Source organism: Saimiri boliviensis, chromosome 9 (genome assembly GCF_048565385.1).
Source record: "Saimiri boliviensis isolate mSaiBol1 chromosome 9, mSaiBol1.pri, whole genome shotgun sequence".
NCBI classification, from domain to species: Eukaryota; Metazoa; Chordata; class Mammalia; order Primates; family Cebidae; genus Saimiri; species Saimiri boliviensis.
In genome coordinates, this window is record NC_133457.1 from 79113570 (window position 1) to 79138264 (window position 24695).

The 24695-nt window shown below is 46.8% G+C and overlaps 1 protein-coding gene and 2 pseudogenes across 2 annotated transcripts in view; 1 reads left to right on the forward strand and 2 right to left on the reverse strand.

The window, feature by feature from the left end:
• Positions 1–5763: 5763 nt before the first annotated feature.
• Positions 5764–6402, reverse strand: LOC120367872 (large ribosomal subunit protein uL22 pseudogene; annotated as a pseudogene).
• Positions 6403–8909: 2507 nt separating this feature from the next.
• Positions 8910–9629, reverse strand: LOC101030019 (small ribosomal subunit protein uS7-like; annotated as a pseudogene).
• A 12413-nt stretch (positions 9630–22042) lies between these two features.
• Positions 22043–24695, forward strand: part of OVOL2 (ovo like zinc finger 2) — a 46877-nt gene continuing 44224 nt past the window's right edge. The window contains exons 1-2 of one of the 2 annotated variants that reach the window (XM_074406201.1): positions 22043–23512; positions 24172–24392. In XM_074406201.1, the coding sequence (XP_074262302.1) occupies positions 23413–23512; positions 24172–24392 (321 nt within the window). In that variant the 5' untranslated portion in view covers positions 22043–23412. The remainder of the gene's footprint in view (positions 23513–24171; positions 24393–24695) is intronic. The other variant, XM_039479363.2, reaches the window with a different exon arrangement.

Sequence of the window (24695 nt, forward strand, 5' to 3'; positions counted from 1 at the left end):
AAAAGAAAGACAAGGCATTTTGAGCCTTCTGATGGAAGTACTCAACACCACCTGTTGCATCCTTGCAAAAGGAAAAAAAAAAAAACCCTGAGTCTAATCAAGCTTCTATATCTAACAATCAATTTTGGAAAATGCAAGGGACTAAGGGACATGTTAGCATCAGAGGTGTAGAATCAGTAAAATCCAGACTGTGGAAAATTCTCCTGGATAAACAACTTGGTTTCTTTTTTTTCTTTTCTTTTCTTTCTTTCTTTGAGACTGAGTTGCACTCTGTTGCCCAGGCTGGAGTGCAGTGGTGCGAACTTGGCTCACTGTAACCTCCACCTCCCAAGTTCAGTAGGTTCTCCTGGCTCAGCCTCCAGAGTATCTGGGATTACAGGCTCACGCCACCACACTCAGCTAATTTTTTTTCGTATTTTTAGTAGAGACAGAGTTTCACCATGGTGGCCAGGCTGGTCTTGAACAACCTGTTTTCTTCAGCAAATAAGTTGCAAGGGAAAAATAGAGATGGAGGGGGAACCTAAAAGAGATTCATGACACACATCAACAATAATCGTATTATGGTTATATATTTTTGGAATACAGACTGAAATATTAACAGATAAAATTATGTACCTGAGGTGTATTTCAAGAGAATCCCAATGGATGAAGCCATTTGCTGATTATCATAGCTGGTGATGGGTACCTGGGGCTTCATTATACTATTTTACTTTATGTATATTTCAAATTTTTCATAATAAAAAGGTTAAATAGAAATAACACTTCCTACACTAGATATTGTGTCTAGATGGAATCCTGCCTCTCTCCTTTCACAGCCAACTTTCCTGAAGGAATGATCTCTGCTGTTTCTTCATGTCCTTACCTTCCATTCGTGTCTTTAGCCACTGCAGTCTTGAGTCCTCCACCTCTAAGCCAGGGGACACTTTATCTATCTATCTATCTATCTATCTATCTATCTATCTATCTATCTATCTTGAGACGGAGTCTCACACTGTCACCCAGACTGGAGTGAAGTGGCACAGTCTCGGCTCACTGCAACCTCCACCTCCCAGGTTCAAATGATTCTTGTGCCTCAGCCTCCTGAGTAGTTCCATCATGTCTGGCTAATTTTTGTAGAGACGGGGTTTCACCATGTTGGCCAGGCTGGTCTTGAACTCCTGACCTTAGGTGGTCCACCTGCCTGGGCTTCCCCAAGTGCTGGGATTATAGGAAGGAATCACCATACACAGCCCAGGGGACACTTTTCTTTTCTTTCTTTCTTTCTTTTTTTTTTTTTTTTTGAGATGGAGTCTTGCTGGGTTGCCCAGGCTGGAGTACAGTGGCATGATCGCAGCTCACTGCAAACCTCTGCCTCCTGGGTTCGAGTGATTCTTCTTCCTCAGCCTCCCAGGTAGCTGGGACTACAGGCGCGTGCCACCATGCCCAGCTAATTCTTTTTATATTTTTGGTAGAGACGAGGTTTCATCACGTTGACCACGCTGGTCTCTAACTCCTAATCCCAAGTGATTCCCCAGCCTTGGCCTCCCAAAGTGCTGGGATTATAGGCATGAGCCACTGTGCAGGGCCCGCAGGGGACACTTTTCTAACCTCAGCTCCCTCGCCACACTTTTCTTTCCAAACTCTCTCCAAACCAGCATAGCTGGTATCAGACAGCAAGGACTCACATGTCATCTGGCCACACTCTGGCTTGATGTTATCACTGGAGAGACTCTATAAGCCTCCATCTCCCCATTTCTAAAATGATGATAATAACTGTGTTTACCTGTCCTGAGTATCAATTCCTGTGCAACAATCCACCCCAAAACTTACAGGCCTCAAACACTATTTATGATCATCTTTTATGGTCCTGGGGGTGAATGGTCTTAGCTGGGCGGCTGTCACTTGCCTTATGCAATTATAGGCAGATGGTGTCAGAGGCTTGTGTCAGCTTCACTTACATCCCTGGTCCTAGACTAGGGTGGCTAGAGCAGCTAGAGCAGGTCAGGCATCACTCTCTCCATGAGACCTCTCCCTGTAGCTGGCTTGGGCTTCCTTTCAAGGTACTTGGACCTCTTATGTGACAACTGGCTTCCCTCAGAGTGAGCACTTAGGGAGATAGGAGGCAGAAACTTCCAATTTCTTACAGCTGCAATGTGGCACGGCATACCATATTCGATGGGTCAAAGCTGTCACAGAAACTGCCAAGGTTCAAAAGGAGGGGACAGTGAACTACCAGGGAAAAATCTCAAAGTCATTCAGCCTTGAAATAAACCCCACCCTCTATTGTAAAAAGCTCTCTCTCTCTCTCTCTCTCTCTCCTCTCTTTCACACACACACTCTCTGCCAACATCCTTTAGATCAGAGTTTATCAAAATATGAATGTGTTAGATACTCATTTGGCTGCAAGAAACAGCACTGGCTTAAACAATAGAAGGTATTTTTCCTCTCATTATCACGCCTCAGCCTCCCAAGTAGCTGGAACTACAGGTGCACACCACCACGCCCTGGTAATTTATGTATTTTTTCTCTTTTCTAAATTTTCATATATTTGGTAAAGATGGGGCTTCGCTATCTTGCCCAGGCTGATATCAAACCCCCCAGGCTCAAGCGATCCTCCTGCCTTGGCCTCCTAAAATGTTGCAATTACAGGCGTGAGCCACTGCACCCACCTCCAGTAATGTTTCAAAACAGTATATAATATGTAATGCTCGCATCAGGTAACTGGCATGCCCCTTGCCTCATTTGTCATGTCTTTATGATGGGAACATTTAAAAATCCACTTTTCTAGCTATTTGAAAATATGCAATAAATTGTTGTATGCTATAGTCGCTCTGCAGTGCTGCAGAACATGGGAACTTATTCCTCTTATCTAGCTGTACTTTTGTATTCGGCAACCAACCTCTGGCCATCACCCCTCCCTCTGCTTCCCAGCATCTAGTAGCCATTGCTGTACTCTCTACTTCTATGAGATCAGCTTTTTAAGCCTCTACACATGAGTGGGAACACGCAGAATTTATCTTTCGGTGGCTGGTTGTCACCCAGGCTGGAGTGCAGTGGTGCAATCTCGGCTCACTGCAACCTCTGCTTCCTGGGTACAAATGATTCCCCTGACTCAGCCTCTCAAGTAGATAGGATTACAGGTGCCTGCCACCATGCGTGGCTGCTTTTTGTATTTTTAGTATTTTTAGTAGAGATGGGGTTTCACCACATTGGCCAGGCTGGTCTGGAACTCCTGACCTCAGGTGATCCACCTGCCTTGGCCCCACAAAGTGCTGGAATTACAAGCATGAGCCACCAAGCCCAGCCTGGCTTATTTCACTTAAGATAATGTCCTCCAAACTTACCATGTTGCCACAAAGGACAGAATTTTGTTCTTTGCTAAACAGTATTCCATTGCGTATGTATACCTGATCTCTTTCTTATAAAGACATTTTTATTGGCATTTAGGGCACTCCCTTCCAGATGATCCAGGATAATCTCCTCATCTCAAAATTCTTAATCCAATGACATTTACAAAGTCCCTCATTCTAAATAAGGTGACATTCACAGTTTCCAGGAATCAGTGCATGGATATCTTTTGCAGGGAGGAAATGCATTTTTCAGCCTAACACAGTGGGAGTGAGCAAGGCGGAAGAGGATCAGCCTCTCTCACAGAAAAAACCATCTTCCTTTACAAGAGTGTTGCCCCAAATCCTTTTTCTGACACCATCTGTAGGATTTTAGCTCCATGGATGCACCTCCCATTCCATCATATGGCAGCTGTGAGAATGTGCCACTCACATTTCTGACTGCAGGAAATGCGATGGACCCCGGGCCGTGGCCACCACCTTCAGAAGTGCATCACTGCATTGGGGGTGAGGCTCTGCTTTCCATGGGCTGCTCCAGCCAGTGCCTGAGCTCATCGGGGAAGCAAGGGAGGCCCATTATGGCATCCTCTGACAGATGACCAGCTGAGGACTCCCTGAAGGCCTTGCTGAACCTGTCTTAGAACTGCCCTCCAGACCAAGAGGCTGCCACCCAGACCCTTCCCTTATTCCTGCTCTTCAGTGCCCCCTGGGGTGAGCCCTCAATCCCAGTCTGACTGCTCTCAAAACCATCATCTGGCTCCCTCCTCATTTCTCTCACAAACATTCCCCCTAAGAAGTTTTTTGCACGTTTAATCCCTTCTCGGCATCTGCTTCTTAGACAATCTAGACTAACTTATGTTACCTACTTAATACTTACCTTTAACTCAACTTATCATTAAATAAAGGTATTTAAGAAGGAATTTTACGTTGCTACTGGAGATAGGAAGCCAAATCACTTGCCATAAATAGAGGGAAAGCTGCATATGCATAGATAGAGACCAACAAAATAATGTTATTACATTTTAGTGAATTACTCATTGCTTACTTGCCAGAGGATCGAAGTCCGAGATTGGGTTGCTCTTTAAAGGGCGTTTAGCTAGTGTTAGGCCGGTGTTAAAGACCTTTTCACGGCCGGGCGCGGTGGCTCAAGCCTGTAATCACAGCACTTTGGGAGGCCGAGGCGGGTGGATCACGAGGTCAAGAGATCGAGACCATCCTGGTCAACATGGTGAAACCCCGTCTCTGCTAAAAATACAAAAAAAAAAAAAATTAGCTGGGCATGGTGGCGCATGCCTGTAGTCCCAGCTACTCAGGAGGCTGAGGCAGGAGAATTGCTTGAACCCAGGAGGCAGAGGTTGCGGTGAGCCGAGATCGCGCCATTGCACTCCAGCCTGGGTAACAAGAGCAACACTCTGTCTCAAAAAAAAAAAAAAAAAAAAAAAAGACCTATTCACAGCTGGTCGCAGTGACTCACACCTGTAATCCCAACATTTCAGGAGGTCGAGGTGGGTGGATTGCTTGAGTTCAGGAGTTCAAGACCAGCCTGGGCAACATGGTGAAACCCTGTCTCTACTAAAAATACAAAAATTAGCCAGGTGTGGTGGCATGCACCTGTGGTCCCAGCTACTTGGGAGGCTGAGGCAGGGGGGTCGCTTGAGTCCAGAAGGTTGAGACTGTAGTGAGCTGTACTCACGCCACTGCCTTCCAGCCTGGATGACAGCAAGACCCTGTCTCAATAAATAAACAAATAAACAAATAAAACCACACGAAACAACCCTTTTCACATCAAACTAAGACTTTCTCCTGAATCTAATCAGAATGATCAAAAGAGAATTAAAGAGAGAATAACTTTCTCATTTGGGGGTTCCACGTTACCATTTACCATAGACCAAGAAATATTCCTCAGACAGACACATAGTCACACACATGGTTGAAAGGCAGTAATGATGAGTGAATTGTTGGGGAAACCTTGTGGCAGGAAAACTACTGAAATACTAATTTGTGTTTTGTTCTAGTGGTAAGTTTTCCTCCATCAGCACCAAAAAGGTAGCTGCTTCTTCATGCTTTCTGGTCTTTGGGGGTCTGTGTGGAGAGGGCAGGGTCTTTTGAAGGTGCTTCTCCTGCAGTAGTCAAAGCAAGCTAAATTCATGAGTGTTAAGAGCAGTGTGTGAACCCAGGACCATAGAAGCACGGGAGGAGGTTGTTCCAGCTGGGGAGGAGAACACGGGCTTGGGATCCAGAGAGCAGTGAGGACCCCCATTTCCCTCCTTGTGGACAGAGTCCAAAGTGGAGAGGGAAGAAGGTGGTTGCATGGCAAACCCACCACATCAGGACGGAGCCTTGGCATCAAATTAAAGAAATAAAATCACATGACAATATCCATACACTTGAGTTCGTGCCATCTGGATTCCTACACATCTGTAAGCATCTTAAGTAATTCTTTTTTTTTTTTTTTTTCCCTTTTAGTTGCATTTATTTTAAGGCTGAATTTATTCCCGTGCCATAAGTTTTTGTTTCTTCAGTTTCTTCTGGGATATCTTCTTCTTCTGGGCAACCTCCTCTTCTGGTTTAGGAACAATCTGTTCCTTTTCAGTAAGGATCATCTCAATGTGGCAGGGAGAACTCATGTATGGGTTAATTCGACCATGAGCTCTGTAGGTCCGGCGGCGCATCTTGGGTGCTTTGTTCACTTGGATATGCTCAATGACCAGAGAATCTACATCTAAACCCTTAAGTTCAGCATTACTCTCTGCATTTTTAAGCATGTGCAGCAAAAATTCAGCACTCTTTTTGGGCCACCGACCTTGTGTCCAGCCCCACTGCTTGGCCTGGGCACACCTGCCAACTCCACCATTGTAACGTCGGAATGGTACGCACTGTTTCTGTAAAGTGACATCTTTCAGATACTTTGTGGCTTTTCGTATATGCATACCCTTGATGGCCTGAGCAGTTTCACGTGTGTTCTTAAAGTGAACATGAAGATTGGAACCTCTTGATTTGCATGACTTTGTGGGGTTCTCCGGATCAAGTGAATAGCGAACCATTTTCACAGATTACCTCAGGCCGCTTAGGGAAAGAGCAATTCTTTTTCTTTTCTTTTTTTTTTTTTTTTTTTTTTTTTTGAGACGGAGTTTCGATCTTGTTACCCAGGCTGGAGTGCAATGGCGCGATCTCGGCTCACTGCAACCTCTGCCTCCTGGGTTCAAGCAATTCTCCTGCCTCAGCCGCCCGAGCTGGGATTACAGGCACGCACCACCACACCCAGCTAATTTTTGTATTTTTAGTAGAGACGGGGTTTCAGCATGTTGACCAGGATGGTCTCGATCTATTGACCTCGTGATCCGCCCGCCTCTGCCTCCCAAAGTGCTGGGATTACAGGCGTGAGCCACCGCACCCGGCCTCTTTTTCTTTTTTTTGAGATGGTGTCTCTCTGTGTTGCCCAGGCTGGAGTGCAATGATGCAATCTCAGCTCACTGCAACCTCCGCCTCCCAGGTTCAAGCAATTCTCCTGCCTCAGCCTCCCAAGTAGTTGAGACTACAGGTGTGTGATATGACACCCAGCTAATTTTTGTGTTTTTAGGAGAGATGGGGTTTCACCATGTTAGCCAGGTGCCTGTAATCCCAGCTACTTGGGAGGCTGAGGCAGAAGAATCACTGGAACCCAGGAAGCAGAGGTTGCAGTTAGCTGAGATTGCACCACTGCACTCCAGCCTGGGCAACAGCACAAGACTCCATCTCAAAAAAAAAAAAAAGAAAGAAGGAAATACTGTGTGAACCACAGGTGTAATATTAAATTTCCTAGTACCCACATAAAAAGTTTTTTAAACAGCCACACATGGTGGCACGGCCCTGTAGTCCCAGCTACTACATAGGCCGAAACAGGAGGATCCCTTGAGCCTAGGAGCTCAAGGCTGCAGTGAGCCATGATTGTGCCCATGAATAGCCACTACATTCCAACCTGGGCAACATAGTGAGATTCCCATCTCTAAAAAAGTTTAAAATAAATAAAAGTTTCAAAAGTTGATTTTAGGCTGAGCACGGTGGTTCATGCCTGTAATCCCAGCAATTCAGGAGGCCGAGGTGGGCAGATCAAGAGATCAAGACCATCCTGGCCAACATGGTGAAATCCCGTCTCTACTAAAAATACAAAAAAAAAAAAATTAGCTGGGCGTGGTGGCGTGCACCTGTAGTCCCAGCTACTCAGGAGGCTGAGGCAGGAGAATTGCTTGAATCCAGGAGGCAGAGGTTGCAGTGAGCCGAGATCACGCCACTGCACTCCAGCTGGGTGACAGAGCAAAACTCCGTCTCAAAAAAAAAAAAAGATTTTAATAATATATTTTGTTTACCCTGATATATCCAAAACACAATCATTTCAACATATAAATCAATATACAAAATGGTTAATATTTTACATTTTTTTTATATTAAATATTTGAAATCCAGTGTGTATTTTACCTTATAGCACATCTCATTTCACACTACCCACCCGTCAAGTGCTCAGTAGCCAGTAACCACGTGACCAACGGCATTTCCCATTTGGGGCAGTGCAGGACTAGAGGCAGATTAGGCATAAATTTAGGACACCAGAAAAGCAGGAGGACAAAGGAGAGGGGCTGAGAAAGAGAGAGTGACAAAGAGAGAGTTTCTGCTTTGATGAGTTTAGCCAGAACCTTGCAAAATAGTCTAGAGAGTGAAGATTTAAGATAAGCATAGGCTGGGCGCAGTGGCTCACATCTGTAATCCCAGCACTTTGGGAGGCTGAGGCGGGCAGATTACCAGAGGTCAGGAGTTTGAGACCAGCCTGGTCAACATGGTAAAACCCTATCTCTACTAAAAATACAAAAATTAACCAGGCATGGTGGTGCACGCCTGTAATCCCAGCTATTCAAGAGACTGAGGCAAGAGAATTGCTTGAACCCAGGAGGTAGAGGTTGCAGTGAGCTGAAATCATGCCATTGCACTCCAGGCTGGGTGACAAGAGTGAGACTCCATCTCAAAAAAAAAAAAAAAAAAAAAAAAAAAAAGGCAAGTACATACTTTGTGGTTTAGCATTGTTTATATTTTGAATTACAGTCGGATGGGGATGATGAGACGCCATGGTCCTCTATCAGAAGACAGCTGAAGGTCTTAATGTGGTCCTGGGACATCAAGGTACCAAGATGTGGCAGCAGAACTCAATGTTGCCTGTTCAATCAGGAAAGGAAGGTGTTAAACGCTGTCAGGTAGCTCATGGAATCTCAGGAGACGGAGACACCATCTTGAAAGGAAGCATCCTGAATCGATGCTCAAATTAACGTGCAGGCCACTCCTGTGAGGGCGTCTGTCCCTGCCATCTCTGGCCAGGATGTCTGAGTAACTAACTACCATTCTTCCTTCTCCTTCTCCTCCTCCTCCTCCTCCTCCTCCTCCTCCTCCTCCTCCTCCTCCTCCTCCTCCTCCTCCTCCTCCTCCTCCTCCTCCTCCTCCTCCTCCTCCTCCTCCTCCTCCTCCTTCTCCTCCTCCTCCTCCTTCTCCTTGTCTCCGTCTCCGTCTCCTCTTCCTTCTCCTTCTCCTTCTCCTCCTCCTCCTCCTCCTCCTTTCTTCTTCTTCTTCTTCTTCTTCTTTTTTTTTTTTTTTTTGTGGCGCTGCCCCAAAGGGCAGACAGGTTTATTGGGCAGCAGCTGGGAAAATCAGCGGTTGGACTTGGCCGCACGCGCCAGCTCGTCCTTCTTCTTGGTGGCATAGGAGTTGGAGGAGCCCTTGGCGGCACTGATGAGCTCATTTGCCAGGCACTCAGCAATGGTCTTGATGTTCCGGAAGGCAGCCTCACGAACGCCTGTGCCCAGCAGCCAGATGGCCTGATTCACCCGGCGCAGTGGGACCACGTCCACAGCCTGTTGTCTCACAGTCCCGGCTCGCCCCGTGCGTGTGGAGTCCTCCCGGGGACCACAGTTGATGACGGCGGTCACCAGGAGCTGCAGAGGGTTCTCGCCTGTGAGCAGGTGGATGAAATCGAAGGCATGCTTGACGATGCGCACAGTCATGAGCTTCTTGCCATTGCTGCGACCACGCATCATCACGGAGTTAGTGAGGCGCTCCACGATGGGGCACTGAGCTTTGCGGAGGCGTTTCGCGGCTTACCGCCCTGCACTGTGAGGCAGGTACTCGGCATACTTTTCCTTCAGTGCAATGTGAGGCAGGTACTCGGCATACTTTTCCTTCAGTGCAATCATTGATCTGCACATCATCGGTGCTCCACTTCCCAAAGAGCTCGATGTCTGGGGTCTCTGCTGCCGCTGGTGCTCCTGTCTCTCACTCGGTCATCCTGAGAGCATAGCTTGAGGGTCTCTGTCGCTCGGCGTGGAGCACGTGCCGCTCTGGTCCAGACAGGAAGACCAACTCCCATTCTTGCTGAGCACAGGGCTCAACTACCAGGGAACTGGCCACAGCACCCTCCAAGCTGCGGACCTGTCACTCACCCTTGCCCCAGAGGACACTGACGGCTCCTCTTGGTTCATACTGTTCATGTTGGTCGTTTCTAACTGGAGTCTATGGGAAAATCCCAGTCATAGCACCTGGGTCACATGCTTGCACCCAGTAGCATGGAGTCTGGGAAAGGAATTTGCAGACGCTGTTGTGAGGAAGTGAACTCGTAAGTGGGAAATTGCGCAAGCATAAAGGTGTGCAGTGCGACACGTTCCTATACATGCCCACTACGCTAATTGATTTGGTTCCTCTTTTAAAAATTATTGTGACAGACGGGCTGGTTTCAACATAGTGAAACCCTGTCTCTACTAAAAATACAAAAATTAGCCTGGCGTGGTGGCACATGCCTGTAACCCAAGCTGCTCGGGAGGCTGAGGCAGGAGAATCTCTTGAACCCAGGAGGTGGAGGTTGCAGTGAGCCGAGATCATGCCACTGCACTCCAGCCTGGGTGACAGAGTGAGACCTTGTCTCAAAAAAAAAAAAAAAAAAAAAGACATTGTGACAATCAACAAAAGGAGAAAGCAACCCATGGAATGGGAGAAAATGTTTGCAAATCATATATTCAATTAAAGCATACCCAAAATAAATAAGGAAGTCATGCAACTCAATAGCAAAAAGCCCCAAATAACCCAATTAAAAATGGGAAAAGGACATGAATAGACATTTTTCCAAAGGAGACATACAAATTGGGTTGACATGTACATAAAAATGTAGTCAACATCACTAATCATCAGAGAAATGCAGATCAAAACCACCATGAGCTATCACCTCACAACTGTTAGTTTGACTATTATCAAAAAGGCAAAAACTAACAAGTGTTGGCAAAAACGTGGAGAAAAGGAAACCCTCAGAAATTGTTGGTGGGAATGTAAATTGGTCCAGCCATTACGGAAAACAGTAGGGAGGTTTCTCAAAAAAATAAAAATAGAACTACCATATGATCCAGCAGTCCTACTTCTGGGTATATATCCAAAGGAAATGAAATCACTCTCTCCAAGAGATAGCTGCACTCACGCGTTCACTGCAGCATTATTCACCATAGCCAAGATGTGGAAACAACTGAAGTGTTTATCCATAGATGAATGGATAAAGAATAGAAGACATAAATAAATTAATTTTTCTGATACGTTTAGACTCCAGGGCCTCTCTATGGAAAAGTCAGCTTCTTATTCAGACAAGATAATATTCAAAACAAAAAACAGGTATGCGAGACAGTGAGTGTTCAAGACAATGACTGAACTTACACACACTGAGGAGAAATAAAAAGGCAGTTTCAGCCAGGTGCGGTCGCTCTCCCCTATAATCCCAGCACTTTGGGAAGCTGAGGTGGGCAGATCACTTGAGTTCAGGAGTTTGAGACCAGCCTGGCCAATGTAGTGAAACTTTGTGTCTACTAAAAATACAAAAATTAGCCGGCATGGTGGTGTGCACCTATAGTCCCAGCTCCTCGGGAGGCTGAGGCAGGAGAATTGCTTGAACCCAGGGTGCAGAGATTGCAGTGAACCAAGATGGCACCACTGCACTCCAGCCTGGGCAACAGAGTGAGACTCCATCTCAAAAAATAAGTCAATAAAATAAAAAGGCTGTTTCCCTGTTTCCTTTAGTGTGTATGTTTTGCCTAAAGGGATGAGGCTCATTTTGGTGAAAAATGCTTTCATGCAGAACATTTTAAATTCTTTCACCTCCCGCCGTAGATGTTTCAGGCCCTGACCTGAACAAGGAAATCAAAATAAGGTAACACTTGGCTTCACACAAACCTCAGAACTATAATCTAACTGTACCTACAACTTCTTTACTTTAAAGAAATTTCAAAGTCCATTTACCTATGCCGAATCAGTAGACTGAATTTTCTTTTAGAAAGTTTTTAGCCAAATTAAAATTAATTTAATCTCACTTTAAAGTGCAAGAAAGAGACCAGGCGCAGTCGCTCACGCTTATAATCCCAGCACTTTGGGAGGCCGAGGCAGGTGGATCTCTAGGTCAAGAAATCGAGACCATCCAGGTCAACATGGTGAAACCCCGTCTCTACTAAAAATACAAAAATTAGCTGGGCATGGTGGCGCACACCTGTAATCCCAGCTACTCAGGAGGCTGAGGCTGGAGAATTGCTTACCCAGGAGGCAGAGGTGGCGGTGAGCCGAGATTGTGTCATTGCACTCCAGCCTGGGTAACAAGAGCGAAACTCCGTCTCAAAAACACAAACAAACAAAAAAATTAAAAAGTGCAAGAAAGTCTTTGCAAGACTGACTAGTGCTTGTTCTGTTGCAAAGAAAGAGGAGCATGCCTCCGCCAGCACTGGCCTAACAGGTACCACATGAAGAACTGGCTGCAGGACAGTGATCCATCAGATCTACCAAAAAGCGGTGGGACTCCAGGTTCAGCCTAGGAAGAGGGGTCACTGCCAAGTCTGACTTTTGCCAGACAACCTAAATCCCAAACAGATCTTGGGTCCCCAACTGACAAGGCTGGAGCACAGTGCCGGCAGTCAACAGGGCCAGAGTCGTCTCAACGAGTCAGTGATCTTTGCTGAATTTATTTTAAAATTTTTTTAGTAGAGACAGAGTTTCACAATGTTGGTCAGGCTGGTTTCAAACTCCTAGCCTCAAGTTATCCACCCACCTTGGCCTCCCAACGTTCTGGGATTACAGGTATGAGCCACTGCACCTGGGCATTTTGTTGAATTTTTTAATTGACATATAATAGCTGTACATATTTTGGGGGTACCTGTGATATTTTGATAGTTGTATACAATGTATGATGATCAAATCAGGGTAATTAGGAAATTCAACCCCTCAAATGTTTATCTTCCCTTTGTGTCGGGATACTCCTGTGTACACCCTTTCCTCTCCCCCTGGTGGTCACTTCTATCTTGACTTTTGTTATTAGTCATTTTCTTACTGCAGCTAATGATTATTTAAATTATTAAATTTGAGATAGTATAAATTCACAGGCAGGTGTATGTCCTTTGCCTGTCTTCTCCGATGGTAAATCTTACAGATTTAGAGTATGATATCACAAGCAGGATATTGACATTGAGACAATCCACAGCTTTTATTCATATTTACCCCATTTTACCTGTACTCATTTGTGTGTGGGTGTTTGTGTGTGTGTGTATTTAGTTCTATACAATTTCACCACACAACGTAGGCTTGTATATCAACCACCACAGTCAAGATACTGAACAGTTCCAATGCCACAAGAATATTTTGTGTCTTGCTTTTACAAATCCTTAACTCCTAGCAACCACCGATGTTTTCTCCATTTTTGTAATTTTGTCATTTCAAGAATGTTATATAAATGGAATCATAAATTATGCAAACTTTGAGATTGGCTTTTTTCATTCAGCATAATTCCTTTGATATTCTTCCAAATTGTCAATTGTTGTCTAATGGTTTTCATTTTGTTGTTGTTGTTGCTTTTTTTTTTTTTTTTTTTTTTTGAGATAGAGTCTTGCTCTGTTGCCCAGGCTGGACTGCAGTGGCAGGATCTTGGCTCACTGCACTCTCCGCCATTCAGGTTCAAGCAATTCTCTTGCCTGAGCCTCCCGAGTAGCTGGGATTACAGGTGTGTGCCACCATGCCCAGCTAATTTTTGTATTTTTGTAGAGACAGGGTTCCACCATGTCGACCAGGCTGGTATGGAACTCCTGACCTCAAGTGATCTGCTTGCCTTGGCCTCCCAAAGTGCTGGGATTAGAGGCCTGAGCCACCATGCCTGGCCTGTTGCTTGATGTTTTTAACACATATGTTTGCATTCCTAAATAACATACTGTTCACTATTATGTGTTTTAAAAAATAATTTGAATATTATAATATTTTGTAATTTAATTTTTCCATTCAACTATATTTTTGATTGTGTGGCTTTATTGAATGCATGTGGCTGTGGGAGCCATTTATTTTTATCACATAAATTTATCACAATTTATTCATCCAATTAGTTATTGATAGGTATTTGGATTGTGTCTTTTATTTTTAGGTTGAGTTTTTATTTTTTGGAGTATTAGGAATGATGATATTATGAATATTCTTGCCTGTGACTCTTGGTACATGATGTATGACTTTTTCTAGATTAAAAATGTGTTTTGGAACTTCTGGCTCAGTTTTACTAAATAAAGCCAAATCCGTTGCTTGCCCTCGCCAACAGACTTCTAGATTTTTGTCAGTCTGATATAAAACAGTATTTCATTGTCTTTTTTTTTTTTTTTTTTTTTTGAGAAGGAGTTTCGCTCTTGTTATCCAGGCTGGAGTGCAATGGCACGGTCTCGGCTCACCGCAACCTCCACCTCCTGGGTTCAGGCAATTCTCCTGCCTCAGCCTCCTGAGTAGCTGGGATTACAGGCACGTGCCACCATGCCCAGCTAATGTTTTGTATTTTTAGTAGTGACGGGGTTTCGCCATGTTGGCCAGGATGGTCTCGATCTCTTGACCTCGTGATCCACCCGCCTCGGCCTCCCAAAGTGCTGGGATTACAGGCGTGAGCCACCGTGCCCGGCTTCATTGTCATTTTAATTTGTAGTTTTTCTTGTTTATGAATGAGATTGAGCATCTTTTTATATGTTGATGATCATTCATGTTTTCCTGGAAATGCCTGTTCATGCCTTTTGCCATTTTTCTATTGAGTTTATCTTTTAAAAATTGATTCATAAGAGTTCTGTATATATTCTGGATTCTAATCCTTTGTAAGAGAAATGTGTTCCAAAAGTTTTCTCATTTTATTGTTTAGTGTATCATTTTCCTTATTGTGTGTTTTGAAAAAGACATTCTTATTGTTCACAAATGTATCAACATTTTATTTTTTATTTTATTTTATTTTATTTTATTTTTGAGACGGAGTTTCGCTCTTGTTACCCAGGCTGGAGTGCAATGGCGCGATCTCGGCTCACCACAACCTCCGCCTCCTGGGTTCAAGCAATTCTCCTGCCTCAGCCTCCTGAGTAGCTGGGATTACAGGCACGCGCCACCATGCTCAGCTAATTTTTTGTATTTTTAGTAGAGACGGGGTTTCACCATGATGACCAGGATGGTCTCGATCTCTCGACCTCGTGATCCACCCGCCTCGGCCTCCCAAAGTGCTGGGATTACAGGCTTGAGCCACCACGCCTGGCCCCAACATTTTCTTTTTTAAGTTCACAATCCTTCAAGGTGGAAACCCTTTTTCTTTTGTAATTTATTTTTGGGGTATTTAAGAAATTCTTTCTTGGCTGGGCGTGGTGGCTCAAGCCTATAATCCCAGCACTTTGGGAGGCAGAGGCGGGCGGATCATGAGGTCAAGAGATCGAGACCATCCTGATCAACATGGTGAAACCCTGTCTCTTTTAAAAATACAAAAAATTAGATGGGCATGGTGGCGCATGCCTGTAATCCCAGCTACTCAGGAGGCTGAGGCAGGAGAATTGCCTGAACCCGGGAGGCGGAGGTTGTGGTGAGCTGAGATGGCGCCATTGCACTCCAGCCTGGGTAACAAGAGCGAAACTCCGTCTCAAAAAAAAAAAAAAAAGAAAAGAAATTATTTCTTACCCTGTGGTCATAAATATATCCTTCTACATTGTCTAGATACAGATATTGACTATGACATCTTTCCCTGCTGCACTGAATATCCTTCTCATAAATCAAAGGCACACAAAAGTGTGGGGCTGTTTCCAGGCTTGCTCTCAGGTACCAGTGGTCTTTGTGAATGAATGTCACATCATTTAAATTACTATTCACATCTGATCGATCAAGTCTACACACATTGTTTTTCTTGAGGAATGTTTCGACTTTTCTTTCACATAAACTTTGAAACAAATTTATCAGGTCCCACAAAAGACTCAAGTTTTTTAAATAATTGTATTACATCTACAGATGAATCTGGGGAATTTGGACCTCTTTGATTCTGAATCTTCCAATCCATTGATATGGTAAAACTTTGATTAGTGTCTTCTTTAACGTCTTCCAATAAAGTTTTTTTTATTTTGTGGGTTTTTTGTTTGTTTGTTTTTTAAGGCAGGGTCTTCTTGCTCTGTGGTCCAGGCTGGAGTGCAGTGACACCATATAGGCTCACTGTAACCTCCACATCCCAGGCTCAGGTGATCCTTCCAACTCAGCCTCCCAAGTCTCTGGGACTACAAGTGCACACCACCCCATTCATCTACCAATAAAGCTTTTTAAAATTTTATACACAAAGAGTTTGCACAATATTTTTAAAAAATCGATTGCAAGGAGCTTTGTATTTTTGTTGTGTTTTAAATCATTTTTTCATTAGACTTTTTTTTTTTTGAAGTTTTAAAAAATGTTCATTTTATGTACAAAGAACTATCATGGTTTTTCATGTTAGATGTCTTGGATAATCCTTTGAAGGAAGATCATTTAGTCCAACTTAATGAAACCAATATCCTTCGCTTACTGACAGAAACACTGGCGATACATATTGAGGCCATATTTCTAGATCAAACCATGCCGGTTTGAACAGACTTGACAAGAACGAGAACTCTGGCCAAATTTTCGCAGATGTCTCCAGTACAGCTGCTGGTGACCTGTCTTGCTCTCGAGAGTGCAACGAGGTAAAAGGAAGGAGCCCTTTTCAACAGACTTTTAATTTTTCTGACTGTTGCTGGCATATAGAAATTTAATTGATGCTCAAAGCTTACACAGAGATTTTCTACACTGCAACCTTGCTAAACCCTCTTATTAATTCTAATAATTTTTTTTTTTTTTTTTTTTTTTTTTTGAGACGGAGTTTCGCCCTTGTTACCCAGGCTGGAGTGCAATGGCGCGATCTCGGCTCACCGCAACCTCCGCCTCCTGGGGTCAGGCAATTCTCCTGCCTCAGCCTCCTGAGTAGCTGGGATTACAGGCACGCGCCACCACGCCCAGCTAATTTTTTGCACTTTTAGTAGAGACGGGGTTTCACCATGTTGACTAGGATGGTCTCGATCTCTCGACCTCGTGATCCACCCGCCTCGGCCTCCCAAAGTGCTGGGATTACAGGCTTGAGCCACCGCGCCCGGCGCAATTCTAATAATTTATCTATAGATTATTTTGGGTTTTCCTTAGACCATGATACTAACTACAAACAATAGTCATTTTGTTGTTTTCCTTTATAATCCTTATACTCTTATTTCTTCTGTTTTGCCTTACTGTACCTACAAGGAAGCAATCTAATGTGAATGGGGTGGTGAGAGCAGGCAGCCTTGGCTTGCCTTTGGGTGCTTTTTCTACTGGTGAGTTCAGTGGGTGAAAATATATCATTTTCCTAATACTGTCGTATACTTCAATTAAAAGTGTAAATAAAGGCCGGGCGCGGTGGCTCAAGCCTGTAATCTCAGCACTTTGGGAGGCCGAGGCGAGTGGATCACGAGGTCAAGAGATCGAGACCATCCCAGTCAACATGGTGAAACCCCGTCTCTACTAAAAATACAAAAAATCAGCTGGGCATGGTGGCACATGCCTGTAATCCCAGCTACTCAGGAGGCTGAGGCAGGAGAATTGCCTGAACCCAGGAGGCGGAGGTTGCGGTGAGCCGAGATCGCGCCATTGCACTCCAGCCTGGGTAACAAGAGCGAAACTCTGTCTCAAAAAAAAAAAAAAAAAAAAAAAAGTGTAAATAAAGTTTCCTTAGGAATATTTTCTCAACATCTTACCCTCTTCTTATTGCTGTGTGCTCCAAGGATGCCACTGAGCAGGTTTGTACCTGTCTGCTTTCAACCTGACTATATATTACTGGAGAAAACAAGTCTTAAGGGAGGGCGCAGATGGCTGCTTTCAAGAATTTGAAGAACTACCAGGTGGAGGGAGTGCAGGGGGAGTCTCAGCAGCCCTGGAGGACAGAATAAAAGGGGAGGTGGAAGGGCAGGAAGGCAGCTTTCCACAAGCAGGAAGTAAAGCTTCGTAGCATCATTGTTGTCTATCCAGAGAATAGGTTTCTTTCTGAGATAGTGAGCTTCCCAGCATTGGAAGTATTCAAGCAGGGCTAGATGCACACCTAGGGTGCTGTGTAGACTCCTCACCCCCAATATTGGGTGCGGTGTGGACCACATTATGTCTTCTGTCTCTTCCAACTTCAGTCTTGAGATGTTTAAAGAATTGGGTTCATTTTTTCTTTTTTTTTTTTTTTTTTTTTTGAGACGGAGTTTCGCTCTTGTTACCCAGGCTGGAGTGCAATGGCGCGATCTCGGCTCACCGCAACCTCCACCTCCTGGGTTCAAGCAATTCTCCTGCCTCAGCCTCCTGAGTAGCTGGGATTACAGGCACGTGCCACCATGCCCAGCTAATTTTTTGTATCTTTAGTAGAGACGGGGTTTCACCAGGTTGACCAGGATGGTCTCGATCTCTTGACCTCGTGATCCACCCGCCTCGGCCTCCCAAAGTGCTGGGATTACAGGCTTGAGCCACCACACCCGGCTTCTTTTTTTTTTAAATTGAAATTGTTTTTATTAACATCTTGCGGGTGTTTGTGAGTTCTGAGTATTCAACTTTCACTATGACCGAAACATCTATATTTAAATACAAGGTATTTAACACATTGTGTAATATGAGCCACATCATTTGCTTTCATAAAGAGGACCCCTTACAAATAAGACAGAGGCCACGATCTCAGGTGGAAGAAAAAGAAATAAATCTATTTCAAGGTCAATAGCTACACCCCGAATTCACTCAGCTCTACCAAATTTACCCACACTGTCTCAGCAAGTCACCTCTACAATCTGACAAAACAAGCAAAAGTACATTTTGTACTGAATGTGGTAAGAGGTTCAAATATAAATGTCTACTTTTATATATTTTTAATTTATGCAGTTTGCTTATTTAATTACTAGGTTAGTTAAACTGATCTTGTTGCAAATGAGGTATGATGATGTACACATGAAGAATAATTGGGCCAGAAGTGGTGGCTCACATCTGTAATCCCAACACTTTGGGAGATTGAGGTGGGTGAATCATGAGGTCAGGAGTTTGAGATGAGCCTGGCCAACATGGTGAAACCTTGTCTCTATTAACAATACACAACTTAGCCAGGTGTGGTGGCGGGCAGCTGCAATCCCAGCTACTGGAGAGTCTAAGGCAGGAGAATCACTTGAACCCGGGAGGCGGAAGTTGCAGTGAGCCGAGATCATGCCATTGCACTCCAGCCTGAGCGCCAGAGCAAGACTTTTTTTTTTCAGACAGGGTCTTGCTCTGTCTCCCAGGCTGGGGTGTAGTAGGGCAATCTTGGCTCACTGCAACCTCCACTTCCTAGGTACAAGTGATTCTCCTGACTCAGACTCCCGGATAGCTGGGAATACAGGCGTGCACCACCATGCCTGGCTAATTTTTGTATTTTAGTATCAATAGGTTTTCACCATGTTGGCCAGGCTGGTCTCGAACTTCTGACCTCAGGTGATCTGCCTGCCTCAGCCTCCCAAAGTGCTGGGATTACAGACATGAACCACTGCGCCTGGGGGTACTTGAATGTGCTTAGTTTCTCATACCCTATTTTCCCTCCTTTTAAAGAAATGGGACAAATAATATTACCAAATGAATGTAAATAAAGGTATTTAGGAAATAATGTGAAAAAGTTTTAAAGCATTATTTACTTTTTCTTTTCTTTTTAAATTTTAGATTCATGGGGTAGCTGTGCAGGTTTGTTTCATGGATAAATTGCATGATGCTGAAGTATGGGCTTCTAATGATCCTATCTCCCAGTGAACATATGCCAGTTGTGGTAGTTTATGCCTATGATCCCAGCCCTTTGGGAGACCAAGGCAGGTGGGTGTATCACTCGAGCTCAGGAGTTCGAAACCAGCCTGGCCAACAGAGTGAAACCCTGTCTCTACTAAAAATACAAAAATTGGCCTGGTGTGGTGGCACATGCCTGTAGTCCCGGCTACTTGGGAGGCTGAGGCATGAAAATTGCTTGATCCCGGGAGGCGGAGGTTGCAGTGAACTGAGATCTCGCCATTGCAGTACAGCCTGAGGGACAGAGGGAAACTGTCTCAAAAATTAAATAAAAATAAATAGTGAACATAGTATCTGATAGGTAGTTTCTCAAGCCTTCCCCCTCTCTCCCTTCCCACTTTTGGGATCCCCAGCGTTAACTGTTCCCATCTTTGTATCTGTGTGTACCCAATATTTAGTTCCCACTTCTAATTGAGAACCTACGGAATTAGATTTTCTGTTTCTGAGTTAATTTGTACCAGATAATGGACTCCAGCTGCATCCATGTTACTGCAAATATATTATTTGATTCTTTTTTTTTTTTTTTTTGAGACGGAGTTTCGCTCTTGTTACCCAGGCTGGAGTGCAATGGCGCAATCTCGGCTCACCGCAACCTCCGCCTCCTGGGTTCAGGCAATTCTCCTGCCTCAGCCTCCTGAGTAGCTGGGATTATAGGCACGCGCCACCATGCCCAGCTAATTTTTTGTATTTTTAGTAGAGACGGGGTTTCACCATGTTGACCAGGTTGGTCTCGATCTCTCGACCTTGTGATCCACCCGCCTCGGCCTCCCAAAGTGCTGGGATTACAGGCTTGAGCCACCGTGCCCGGCCTTATTTGATTCTTTTTTTATGACAGCATAGTATTCTATGGTGTATATGTACCACCTTTTCTTTATCCTGTCCACTATTGATGGACACCTGGGTAGATATCATGTCTTTTCTATTGTGACTAGTGCTGCAATAAACATGCAAATGCTTATTGGTGAAACGATTTATTTTCCTTTGGTTGTATACCCAGTAACTGGATTACTGGGTCCAATGGTATTTCTATTCTTAGTTCTTGAGAAATCTCCAAACCGCTTTCCACAGGGGCTGAATTAATTTGCATTCTCACCAACACTGTATAAGCATATAAGGAGGAGGAGGGAGGAGAAGGAAGACATTTTTATAGCAGTGTAAAAAATGAGAATTGGGTTCATTTCTTATCATGCTTTCTGGGATACTCTATCAGCTCCTCTCAGAATACTTAAAAAACCAAACCTTACAATGGAGACAAGTCAACCAAGATAAAAGCTGGTTCTTTGTATATGTCAATAATTGTGATAGACCCATGTCAAGTCTGGTCAAGAAAAAAAGAGATAAATAAAACACATTAAAATTCCTTTGTCCCCAAGAAGCACCCAGCAAATATAGTCGGTGTTCATCCAATGATCATAGAATAAAAGTGTTATCCTGTTAAGTCTTCATCCCCAAACCTACAAAGGTTGCATTGCTTTGGAGGTTTCTAGCCTTATACTTAATCATCCTATAATCTTTTCTTTTTTTTCCAAGACAGAGTTTCGGTCTCGTTGCCCAGGCTGGAGTGCAATGGAGCCATCTTGGCTCACTGCAACCTCCGTCTCCCAGATTCAAGCGATTCTCCTGCCTCAGCCTCCTGGGATTACAGGCATGTGCCACCACGCCCTGCTAATTTTTGTATGTTTAGTAGAGACAGGGTTTCTCCATGTTGATCAGGCTGTCCTTGAACTCCTGACCTCAGGTGATCTGCCCACCTCAGCCTCCCAAAGTGCTGTGATTACAGGCGTGAGCTACCGCGCTTGGCCTTAATCTTTTTAAATAACAGAAATAGGCAAAGTAGTCGAGCACTCACTGGTTTGAAATCCAGTGAAAGAAAAAAAAAATCTTTATGAATGGAGTTGACAGCCTCTTCTGTAAAACACGGAGTTCTTAACGAAGTGAAGTTCTGAAGATTTTTAAAGACTGGGAATAATTCTGTAACTTCATAGTTGTACTTTATTTTTACTCTTCCATTCACCCAAGCTCCTTCTTTCTAGCAAATCCCGTTTGTTGGTGGATAAAAATAAATCTGCAGAGTCTCCCGGAAGCTGCCCCATCAGCCTCATAGACAAGAAGCCTGGTTTTCCTGCACTGCTACAGAAATGTCTTCCTCCTCCTCCTCCTCTGGCTCATCGGGATCAAAGTCTTTTTCGTTCTTAGCTGGTTTTCCTTAGAGAAAAGCTGGAGTTCGGAGTTCAGTCCAGCGAGGGTGACTCCTTGAGGGCAGGCCTGGAGGCTTGGCGCGCCCGTCCCCTCCGCAGGCGGGGGAGAGCAGCGCCCCGGCTCTCTGCGCCGCGCGAGTCCTCCAGTAGCGCCGAGAAATCCGTTACCAGGCGGCTGTGTCCCCAAGGGCCATTCAGGGAGGAAGGGAACAGGGAAAACCGCTGTTTTGTTTCCCGGGCCCTGAGGGCTGGGTGCGCGGCGGGTCAGATTACAGACAGGTGAGGCTGGCTGTTGGGTGAGCTGCGGGCTCCAGGGCATCCCTGGCCAGGCGCCCCCCCCACCCCCCCGCAGCACCCGGCAGCTGGCACACGTCTGACGACCTCCTGGAGCAGGGCGATCGCAGCGACACTGGAGGCTGTGCCTGTTGTCCTGGGCGCACCCGAACAAGGTCTTGGGAAGGGCAGCGCGCCCCCCAATGTGAACACAACTGCTTTATAAACTTGGCACCTTTTACCAACTCCCCCTCCTTCTCTCCCTCTCCCCTCCAGACGTAAAGGTTGATTGGAACAGACAGATATAATAATAAGTGCAAAGCTTTCCTTCCTCCCCCGGTAGGGACGGCGAGAAGATGTAGCCAATGTTCACTATGGTGGCTTCCTGGAAAGGTATTTCCAAGCCTCAGAATTTGGGTTCGGGTGGTTAGGGGAGGCAGTGGTGTGAGTGGGAGAGGATTGGGGGCTTGTTTCGAAGCTGCATTTGCATAATATGCTCCTGGCTTCTGTTTCTATTGTGTGTTTAGTTGGGGTAAGGGGGCTTTCGGGGTGCAACGTCTTGGGATGGAAGCTGCTTTGGCGGGGCAAGCCCAGATTTTATGATGCTAGTCAGAAAAATAACGTGTTCTAAAGATGTAACGTGTTCTAAAGATGCCGAATTTTAAAATTTATTTTTACTGCTTAACGGCAGTGTTGTAGCCGATGGATGGCTTAAGCCCCTAAGCCCCCTCCCCCATTATTAATAATCAGAGTCCTTGGAAGCCTCCCGCCGCCTCCTCTTCTGACCGCCCAGATTTCTCCAAGCCCCGGGAAGGCTCCACGAGGTCCAGAGGAACTGAGCCATTTTCTGGCTCGTCTGAGACAGATCCACCGGGCGGGGGAGGGGGGCAACTTGTGGGAGGCCCCAACTCACCGGAGGGGTGCCCTGGGAGGCAAACCTGGGGTTTATCTCGAAGAGCTCACCTCGAGGTGTAGGTGATGGGGGAATGGGAAGGTGGCGGATTAAAATATGTTCTGCTTTTTTTAAAAAGAGGAGGGGGAAGAAGAGACTTTAAATTCTTTTGCAAACATTCATGCCTAAGGAAGGGCTGGAACAGGCAGCCCCGGCCGCCGGAACCGGTCGGACAGGTAGCGAGCTTGTTGACACCGTTATGTTGCAGGGCGCATGCTCACTCCCAAGTTTCCTGGTGCCTTTTCTATTTCACCTTATGAAACTTTTTCCCCGGCGTGGTCTCAACCGCGATTTAAGGCATAGGTGTCGCCGAGCCCGGAGGCTGGGAGTCGCCAGGCGTGCGGGGGAGAGGCCTGGGCCGCGTCGCGGAGGGGGGTGGAGGAAGAGGGCAGGCGAGGCGGGAAGGTGGGCTCTGGCCGCCGGGAGCCGGGGACCGAGACGCCGCCGTCGCCCCTAGCGGGGAGCAGCCGGGAGGAGGGGGCCGCAGCCGGGAGAGGGGACCCCCACCATGCCCAAAGTCTTCCTGGTGAAGAGGAGGAGCCTGGGGGTCTCGGTCCGCAGCTGGGATGAGCTCCCGGATGAGAAAAGGGCAGACACCTACATCCCAGGTGAGCGCGCGCGGGGGCCGGGCCTGGGCGCTGGGCTCCTGGGGTGGGGGAAGGGGTGGCGGGTCTTCTCTGCTCTTCGTCAGGGTCGGGCTCCCCACCTCATCCCCCTCTTCCGCGGGTCACGCGGGGGTCTTCCAGGCGGGGGAGGGCGGCCAGTGAGGGACTGGGATGCCCGGGACTCTCGGCGCCCCCTTACCCCTAGTGGGAGCCTCTAATTGCCCGGCGGCGGGACCGTTGGCTGCGGCGCGGGCCGAGGTGGCCCAGGAAAGGGAACGAAAGCTAGCAGGGGTTAACCCCCAATCTCACGTCCTCATGGGGATGCACAAAGGCCCACCAACGCTTCTAGGGGTAGCTGGGAAGAGATCAGACCCGCCTCCCCCGCCCCGAGAGGAAACTTGGCGCGCGGGGTCCTCCGCCGCCCGTGGCCGCCCAGTTCCTCGTGGGAGCCGGGGCTGGGACCGGGAAGAGGCCCCGAGCACCCCAAGCTAGCTCGAGGGGCCGATCCCGGGCTTACTCGCCCACCCCCGCGACGTCGCCCACTTGGCGAGGTGCCCAGGTCCGGGGCGGGGCGGCGGCGGCACCGCCCGCAGGTCAAACTGCCTCGGGCTTGCGGGCTGACGCCGAGTGTGTGTGTCGGGGCGCGGCCCCTCCCTCCACAGTGGGCCTGGGCAGCCTGCTCCACGACCCCCCCGAGGACTGCCGCAGCGACGGCGGCAGCAGCAGCGGCAGCGGCAGCAGCAGCGCAGGCGAGCCCGGAGGCGCCGAGAGCAGCTCGTCCCCGCACGCCCCCGAGCGCGAAACCCCGGAGCCCGGCGACGCCGATGGCCCCGAAGGACACCTGGCGGCCAAGCAGCGCCCGGTTGCCAGGTCAAAAATCAAGGTACTGTGTCGACTCTGCCCCCGCCGCCACAAGCACCACGCCCTGGCGTCGGGCTCCCGGGGCCCGCGCCCCTCCCTGTCGTGCCCGCCCGCGCAACCCGGCACCCGCGCCCTGAGCGCGCCAGCCGCGCGGCTCCTGCACCTGCCCCTGGGCCGCGGCCAGGGCGCCTCGGCACGTCCTCCCGCCCGCTGGGTAGCCGCTGCGCAGGGGCGGCCGGATCCCGTTGTGGGCTCCGTCCGCCCAGGTAGCCCCGCCGGATGCCGAGTGCCCCCGCCTGATGCCGAGTGCCCCCGCCTGATGCCG